This window comes from Rhinatrema bivittatum, chromosome 9 (genome assembly GCF_901001135.1).
Source record: "Rhinatrema bivittatum chromosome 9, aRhiBiv1.1, whole genome shotgun sequence".
Lineage (NCBI taxonomy): Eukaryota > Metazoa > Chordata > Amphibia > Gymnophiona > Rhinatrematidae > Rhinatrema > Rhinatrema bivittatum.
The window spans coordinates 86,401,594-86,411,270 of NC_042623.1; the positions used below are offsets into that span (position 1 = coordinate 86,401,594).

Below are 9,677 nucleotides of genomic sequence, written 5' to 3' on the forward strand. Positions count from 1 at the left end.
TGATCAGTGAGGGGGGTGATTTCAGTCTGGTGATTTGAAGCAGACAACAGGGTGGTAGGCGTTTAGTGGGACCTTATGAAGTTTGTTTCAAGATAAGTAAACAGTGTGCTTTAAATGGTTTTTGTTAATATAATAGGGATAAAAGTTAATACTGAATTTGAAAAGATGTTTTCCGATTGAACTGGCAAATGAGTGATAATGTGGTTGTCTGCTTGGGCCCATTGCGCAGGGAGAGATCAACATCTTTTGTCTGATGCTGTGTTCAAGGTAAATAGTAGTTTGAATGTGAGTAAATTAGGTGTGAGTGGGACTTTTCTTGACTTCTTTTTTTGTGAATAGGGATTAATATAGAGAGATCTCTGCTTTGATATTGTACAGTAAAGCCTATGAAGATTCACAAACCACTGTTTTGTCATTAAAATGACAATTTTCAAAGCCATTTACATTGGTATGTTAGCCTGTCTGAAAATTGCTTTCAGATTGGCAAAAGTACTTGTGGAGTTCATAATGTACATACTTTCAGTTGCACTATAAAAGGGCATTCCTTTGGGGTAGTAAAAGAGTGCATATACTTGACATTTTCAAAAGTGTGACCATTATTTCCGACACCAGCACCACCACTACCACCATCCTGACAAATAGACACAGAATACACGGGCACTTTTACCGTATACATTTTATGCTAGTTAATTTTCAAAGGTAAATTACTGGGTAGCATTTCTTTGAAACCTAACTACAAAGCACATGCAGCGAATACCCACGTACATTGCAGCTATGCCAGCTACTCTTAATTGCCTCCTAGAAAAGTATTGAGCAGTTGGGAGGGACTTGATTTTTGGGCAGTGTTCTCCTCTGTTGGTTCTTGTGCTCTCTTTTTGTTTCAGTACTTTCTATTGTTAAGCTCACTGGCAATTCATATTTTCTGTACATATTCATATATATGTTGTGGATAAACTTTTGACTTCAACCAGGATTCAGTAAATATGCTAATGTAGTGTATACATGTTACATATGCAGGAGAACTGTACTCCCCTTATTCTTGCTGTTGCTGAAAATCATCGAGAGATGGCAGAGTACCTTCTCAAAGAAGGTGCAGATGTGAATGCCAAGAATAAGTCTGGAAGGTATGTCTCTAATGGTTTTGGAGTATCTAGAAGATTAAGAATCAAGAATGATCATAATCCAGTTTCATACTGGTTATTTAGTGATGTGTGGGTATCACTGTAATGTTGCTGTTTTTTGTTGTGCATGGCTCTTTTAAGCAGTCTATTGTAGCATTCTTCCTTCTGCCATGGGCAGTAATCAGGTATGTTTGCCCAGAGATGAGAGAAGCTTCCTGCCTCCACATTATACCGACATGCAATCATTCCTGAAACCGAAAGTGACTTATAAGTTGTGCAGCGAAGCAGACCTGAATTGTAGCTGTTCTATTGATGGACTTATGGATGGATTGATGGATTTATGCGCTTTGCATTTAAAATATTTGTGTATATACATGTCATGAAGAAACCCCATGTATAAGTTTCTCTAGCATGTTGTTGGGAACTACTACCAGAATTTGTTACATAACTGGTAATTCTTGACAAAGATTTCCAGTAATACTCTTCAGATTTTCAAAATCAGAAGTGACTTTGTTTTTCACCTCTGGCACTCTCCAGTGTCTGTCATGGGAGCAAAGTAGATTTAGCTATTCTTCTGGTTATGGTTCCTGGCTTCTCTGCCAGGTTTAAAGTTACATTCCTTATTCTGCCATACCAGTCTAGATGAGTGGTTATACCTCCCTGCCAGCAGGTGGAAATAAAGAGCTACAAGTTTTCTGTGACTTCCCTCACATTTTCCGAGGACAACCAGGATGGCAACCCTTAAACATGAGTGACCTCATCCGATGGAGCCTGGCATGATAACTTGTATCAAAATTTCTTATATGAAATGACTGCATCTCATTGGGCATGCTCATACATGTCATTATACTAAGTGTCCATATGGGGTCCCTTCAGTCTTTCTTTTTCCATGGAGCCTTCTGGTCGTGGTTTTATGACTCACGCTCCTGCTCTGGGTCTTTGGGGAGTTTTGTCAAAATTATAGGATTGTTCACTGTGGGGTCCATTGTTTCTGTTCCTCATAGTTTTCCCTAGGAAATATTTTTCAGTTGTTTCTTTGTTTTCCATTCAATTCTCTTACTTGCTTCATGGTAGTGTGCCGTTGGTATGTGTTGGTCATCAAGCCAACGCTGCCGAGTTTGATTTTGCTTCTTTTTGTTTAGGTGGAACATGTCTAGTGGGTTACAGCAAAACCCCAGTGGGCAAGGACTATGTCTGACACAGACCCCCATGATAGATGTATCCTGTGCCAGGGGGCATCACACGATGTCCAGGAGTGTTACAAATGTGAGACTATACCTCGAAAGGATGCTGGTCCCGACTGGAACTCAGGATACTGGAAGAACAGTCCATTGACATTGGCACTGGAGGCATCAACATCGAAGGACCTCAGAGCTGCATTGGTAGAGGCAGTGTCATCTTTATTGGCCCATCTGTTCTCTCAATGCCATCAGCTGACAGGGAACCCGCAGGCAGGTCTGCTTTAGACTCTTCAACACCAGCATCAAAGGAAGCCGAAGAAGCATTGGCATTTGTGTCAGATGCTGGGAGCAGGGACAGTCCAGTGCATGCCGAGATACTCCCCTCTCCCCACCCCAAGTGGTTCTGTGGAAAGGAGAGCTCATCCTCTAAGCAGGCCAGGGACTAATGACAGCTTTCACCAGTCTAGGTGTCCATCACCAATCAACCTCTCGCTTCCAAAGAGGATGTGGTCAACCCTCCTGCCTCCTAGTTGGTGTTGACATTGGCAGTCCTTGAGGAGTAGTTAGATAAAAACATCCAGCAGGCCTTGGAGAAGGTGCTGCAGGGTCTTGTCCAGGGTGAGTCAGAGTATTTTTGGGAGTATGGCTATGACTCTATGGATGCCTCTAAAGAGGAAGTGTCCATAGGTCTTCTGACCTTCCCCCTTCCCCTCTGCCAGAGAGAAGGAAGTCCCCTTCTGAGGACCTCTGCTTCACAGGTTTTAAGAAAATTGCTGAGGCCATTCCTTTTATATTACAGATGGAGGATCAGTCTAGGAGTAAGATGCTGGACATCCTCCAGTTCGTGAAGCCCCCTAAGGAAATTGTGGCAGTCCCATTCCATGAAGTTCTTCAAGAGGTACAGATGAGGATGTCTGAAAACCCCTCTCTCTATGGCTTCTGTCAACAAGAAGGCAGACATGGTCTGTCTCATCCAAAAGGCTCCTGAATTCAAAATTACCAGTCTGTGGTAGTCAAATTTTGCTCTTAAAAAGACCGAGATCCAGAACTCGTTCCTTGGTGCTCCTGGGGAAGGAGTCTAGAACCCTTGACACCTTTGGGGGAAAAGTTTATCAAAGTGCTATGCTCAATGCCCGCATTGCTTCCTACCAACTCTTTGATAGGTCAGTGTATGTGGGACGTGCTGAAGTAAATGCAGGGATAGCTGAGCAGCTTTCTCAAAAACAGCAAGATGCTTTCCAGTCACTGCTGGACAAAGTGTTAGAGTGTGGAAAAAACATGGTCCATTCAACCTTTGATGTTTTTGAGACATCATCGAGCGTCTCTTCTGTAGGGATTGGAGCCTGTAGACTTGCCTGGCTGCAGCCCTCAGATCTCTGTCTGAAGTGAAGGAAAGGCTTGTAGATGTGCTGTGTACAGGGGAGAATCTCTTTGGAGATAGAGCGAAGGATGAAGTAGTGCAGAAAAGAGATAACTGCTTAATGCTCCAGCAGATCTCGTTTCCTCCTGCAGGAGGTATCTGAGGCCTGGGCAGAAGAGGCATTTTTTCCAGCTGAGAAGATGCTATCCTCTGCCCCCTCAGACCTGTACACAGCAGGCTCCTCTTGCCCATCTGAGGCAGCAGAATGTGCCTAAACCCCAGATCGCAGAGAACATAGCCAGTATCCCATTACCTGTGCTGTAGGACTTTCTGGTCAGAGGGAGGTTGCTGTTATATGTAAACCACTGATCCAGTGTAACTTCAGATGTGTGACTCCTCAGCATAATCAGAAGACAGTACAGATTACACATATTGGATCTCCCTCCAAATTCGCCCTTAGACCTCAGTTGGGGGTCAGTTGTTCCATCAGGAACTATTTTGTATGAAACTCTCTTCTCTCTTAATGGCCAATACAGTCGAGCCTGTTCCACCAAAGCAGGGAATTAATCCCAAGTATTTCCTTATTCCAAAGAAAACAGTGGGACTCTGTCCCATCCTAGACCTAAGGGCCTTGAGCAGATTTGTCAAAAGAGAAAAGTTCAAGATGGTTTCCTGGGTACTATAATCCCATTTGTTAAAAAATGTGACTGGCTATGCTCTCTTGATCTAAAGGATGCTTATACTTATAGGAAATATCTCAGATTTGTAGTAGGAGACTGTCTCCTCCAGTATTACATTTTACCTTTTGGGCTAGCACCTGTCCCACATGTTCTCATGAAATGCCTGACACTGGTGACAACGTACATACACAAATTAGAGGTGCACATGTATCCCTAACTGGATGATTGGCTGGTCAAGAGCCACAAAACCCTTCAAGTGGTCCCTTGACAGGGGTAGCGAATCAGATCTTCACTGGAGCACAGTAGTGGTGAATCTGATCACATCCCCTCAGAGCAGAAAGGTCCTACTCTTCTCTTTTAGAAAGTAAGCATGTGGCAAGCTAGCCTTGGACTCCTTTGCCCTGAATTGGGGTAGGGGGTTGCTGTACTCATATCCTTCAATCCTGCTAGTTATGAAAACTCTCATGAAACTCATAGAGGACAGGGGACTATGATTCTCATAGCCCTCCTTTTGGCTGAGACAGATCTTGTTCCTGTTCCTTTGGGAGATGTCCTTCAGGGATCCGATCAGACTGAGGAATTCACCAGATATCATCACTCAGAATCAAGGCAGGATGTGCCATCCCAATGTCAAGTCTTTATCGCTCAACACTTGGATGTTGCAAGGTTGATTTTGCAACCCTGTCAGTTGTTTGACTGTGTGTCTTGAGTTCTTCTAGCTTCAAGGAAGGATTCCACTAGAAGATCCTATAGATTTATGTGGAGGAGGTTTGCTGTGTGATGTGAGAAAAGACCTTAGACCCTGTTCCATACAAAAAACTGCTTGATTACTTTCTACATTTGTCTGAGGCTTGTCTCAAGACAAAATCTATAAGACTTCACTTTAGTACAAAGGGTGCCTACCATCACCATGTAGAAAATAAGCCCCTATCTGTGCAGTCTTTACTTGTCCAGTTTATGCAGGGCCTGCTTCATTTGAAGCCTTCTGTCTGGCCTTCTGCTATGTTTTGGGCCCTCAGTGCCATTCTGTCCTAGCTGATAAAAGCTCTATTTGAGTCACTACACTCCTGTGACCTGAAGTACTTGACCTGAAAGTCTGTGTTTTTTTTGTGGAGGTCAGTTTAGTGGGAAGGGGCAATGAGCTCCAGGCTCTAGTAACTTGTCCACCTTATACCAAATTCTATCATGATAGTGTGGGCTTACATACAAATCCTACGTTTCTGACTAAGGTGGTGTCAGAATTTCATCTTAACCAGTCAATCGTCCTTCCAACATATTTTTGCAGGCCTTATGTCCACCAAGGTGAATAATCACTGCACAGTTTGGACTGCAAGAGAGTCTTGGATTTTACCTGGAGTGGACTGAAGCCTATAGAAAGTCTACCCAACTTTTAGTTTTTTGCACAAACAAACTGGAGATTGCCTTTGCCAAACAGGCTTTATCTAATTGGCTAGCAGATTGATAATCCTGTTATGCCCAGGCAGGGCTGATTCTGGTGGGCCATGTCAAAGCTCATTCTTTCTGAGCCTGTGATCAGTCCCCATGGAGGAGATCTGCAAGGCTGAGACATGGAGTTCTATACGCTCATTCACCTCTCTTTTCTGTTTGGAGAGGGATGGCTGACACAACAGTAGGTTTGGGCAGTCTGTCCTCTGGAACTTGTCTGAGGTTTAGAGCTCAACTCATTTCCCTTCTAGGGCTCATTGTTTTTTATTGCCGCCAAAAATTTTGTTGTGCCTGTTGGAACTTAATTGTTGTTGTTTTCCCTTTTTTTTGTAGGGGGTAACCTGTAGCTAGGGATTCCCCATGTGTGAGGATTGCCAACTTGCTTGTCTTCCGAGAAAGCAGAGTTGCTTACTTGTAACAATTGTTCTCTAAGGACAGCAGGATGTCAATCCTAATGAAACCTGCCTACCTCCCCTTGGAGTTGGTTTCACTGTTTTTTGTTTTAATTGATAAATACAAGACTGAATGGACAACATAAGGCTGAGTGGTATAATGGCATGCACGGGCAAGCCCAGTGAGGCACAGTCAAAGTTCTAGAAATTTTGACATAACTTTTCTGTGCCAGGCTCCATTGGATGATATCACCTATGTGCAAGGACTGACATGCAGTTGTCCTCAGAGAACACCTGTTACAGGTAAGCAGCTCTGCTATACTTGAGCTTCTGCAGCAGTAAATCTTGTCAATATTTTTCTGTTTCCAGCAGGTGCAAATGTGCAGTGTTTGGAGGGCTTCCAGTTGACCATCCTTTAAAGGTCCTGTTGGAGCCTAAGGGGTGAAGAAGTAGCCTCATGTAGCCTCAAGGTTCCTGAGAATGTGACAGCCTCAAACCCCCTTGCAGGTTGAAATTCTTCTTTCAGGGCTGTAGCTTGTTTACTGATTCCTCGGGTCAGTCACAACGAGTGGGTTATGCACCTCTGTCAGCAGATGGTGACAGGGAAACTACCCTATTAGTTTGATCGTGTTGGGAATCCAATGGCTCTCTTCACACCTGTGTCTCCACCAAATTCTGTACATACAGAGACAAGGACATACCTGCTCATAAAGAAGAGGCATCACTACAAACATTTTTCACCATTGTCACAAGGTGCTAACCATGCAAGTCAGTGGCATCTCTAGATAGAAGAACCTTCTCTGTCTTTCTCTCTCTCTCTCTCTCTCTCTCTTATACTAAGAAAGAGAAGATGTGCAGCAGCAGGTCTCTAGGGTACGTGAGAATTTAAAAGACACATATCTACAATTAGGAACTGTCACAAATTTTTATGTTACTATTCTGAGATTTTTGGTTAATGAATCCAAATTAACCCTTAAGACAGCTGAATATGCTACCATTTTAAACTTTTTAAGAGAATTATTTCAAAATAACTCACATTTACTGTCACTAAATCAAGTATTAGAAAAAGAATATTAGTCAACTAAGAGCAGAAATAGAGGGTGTAGTTGAGAAATAGTCACTGCAGGAAGTTGATCGCAGATTATTATTAGTAGAACCATAACCAAGAGCTGATAATGAAGATACAAGCCTTGGAGAAACAGATCACTAAAGATCAGCTTCCATACCCCCGTTTTAGATAAACTAACGAATATTTAGAGAAAATTTGGGAATTGCAAGAGATGATCAGAGATCAGGATAAAGAGACAAATTTAGAGGAAGCTGCATACAACAGAATGGAAGTGATCTAGAGAAAGGTGGCCAAAATGGTGTGGGCTCTGTATGGAAATCCATATGAGATGAGACTGAAGGACGTTAATATTTATTTATTTATTTAACAGTTTTTTATACCGACCTTCATAGTAAATAACCATATCGGATCGGTTTACAATTAACAAGAGTAAAAACTGGGGTAACAATTCAAGTAAACGAAGGATAAACAATAGGTAGGAATGAGTCAAAGTTACAATCAACAGGGTAAGAGAACTTGGAAGCTTGCAACAAGCTGGAAAGAAGATAAGGTAGGAAATAAATATAAAGTGATACCATATTATACCCATAAATACCACATCTGGAGCTGCCTCCCTTATTTCAGGAAAGGCTGATTCAAGTCCTGGTTCTCTCCATTCCACGCATGATGCTCTCAAAAACAATAAGACTACAGCTCCAAGCATGTGGAAGGGCAAACCCAGGATGGGATCATCTCTGGGGGAGATGGCAATCCATGCTACTGTACATGGACTGAAGAAACAAAAAGTCAGTTTTGTGTTTTGGTCACACACATTACGACCTGGCTGGGCGTCATCAGTGCAGCACAGCCCTTGAGCTGGAGTATTTTGCCTTTCTGGCTGTGTTTGAGAGTCACTTTCAAGACAGCACAGCAGCCCGGAAAGACAGCAAAGGCAGCTACAGATGCGTATGTGAAAAGACCCTTCCATGCTCTTAAAAATGTGAATGCCCTGATTCGGTGCAAATCCATTTTCTGTGCATCAGGCAGCTGGCACTTCTGATGCTGGCATCATTCAGGTAAGCACAATCTGATTCTGCCAAAATGGGAAACAGGTTATTGAATTGCAATAATATGTATATCCTTGAAAAAAGAAGAGATAGGGGAGATATGATACAGACCTTCAAATACCTGAAAGGAATTAATGATGCGCAAAAATAAAATATTTTCCCGTGGAAAGGAAGCTGCGTTACCAGGGGTCATGATATGAAACTCTAAGGGGGAAGACTGAAAAACAATATCAGGAAATAGTTCTTCATGGAAAGGGTAGTAGATGCCTGGAATGTCCTCCCAGAAGAGGTGGTGAAGATGGGAACGGTAAAGAAATTCAAAAAGGCGAAGGCCAAACACAGCGGATCCCTGCTGGCTACAGATTGGAAATGAACAAATGGGTTAACTTTGTTATTACATCTAAAGTTAATATTTCTGCTTGGGGCTGGCCTGCATGGCGCAGCAGTTGCTACTTCCCTTAACAGAAGACTTGGGGGTAATCTGCACAGAGCAACAATTGCTACTATCCTTAAAAAAAATATTTGGTTCAAACATGCTGGGCAGGCTAGATGGACCATTTTGTTCCTTATCTGCTGTAATTAATACACTCTCACTCATTCCCACAAACAGACAGACAGATAAGAGACACAAACATTCTCTTTCTCTCTCACACACACAGGCTCCCTTGCAGACATGCTATTTCACATACATGCTATTTCTCACACACATATGTGAGCGCTTGTGCACGCTTCTTCCTCTTTCTCGCTTGCATACTTGCTCTTGCTCTTTCTCGTTCATGCTGTGCTCTTGCTTTCACGCTCACTCTTGCTCTCATGCGTGCTCACGAGCATGCCAGAGAGCATGTGCATACCTCTCTCTCCTGTGCACGCTGCTGTCTCTTGCAAACAAGAGAGCATGCACGAGAGAATGAGAGAAAAAGAGTGCATGCTCTACTTCTCTCATACATATGCAAGAGAGAGAGAGAGGGGCATGCTCTCTTAATGATAAGATACTATTATGAATTCTGCATTGAGGATTTATCAATGGTCTAGTAATCAAGGTCCCCTTGAAGTAGTATCACCTAAATTAGTACATGTTGTGAGAGAGCATTCTTCATTGCAGATCCGATCCTCTGGAATTGTTGCATGTCATTGACTGTCCTAAATTATTTAGGGATCACCTTAAGGCATATATTTTTAGACACTGTTAACACTAATGAGACTATACTGTAAAAGCAGTTTATGAATTATGATAGTTTGATATATTTAGATATATATATAGGCTTTTATTCAGTTTATTTCAGATGGAGCATTTCTTGAATGTTTTTTGTTTTGTGTTGTTATTATGGATGTTTTTATTGTAATCTGCAGCGAATGATAGAGCATGCAGGCAACACTTTTTT

At 42.4% G+C, this 9,677-nt stretch overlaps 1 protein-coding gene across 1 annotated transcript in view; it reads left to right on the top strand.

The window, feature by feature from the left end:
• LOC115099561 (ankyrin repeat domain-containing protein 26-like) overlaps positions 1–9,677 on the top strand; it is a 462,251-nt gene that overhangs the window by 56,139 nt on the left and 396,435 nt on the right. Inside the window, 1 exon segment of the mRNA XM_029617295.1 lies at positions 1,018–1,124. Within this exon segment, the coding sequence (XP_029473155.1) occupies positions 1,018–1,124 (107 nt within the window).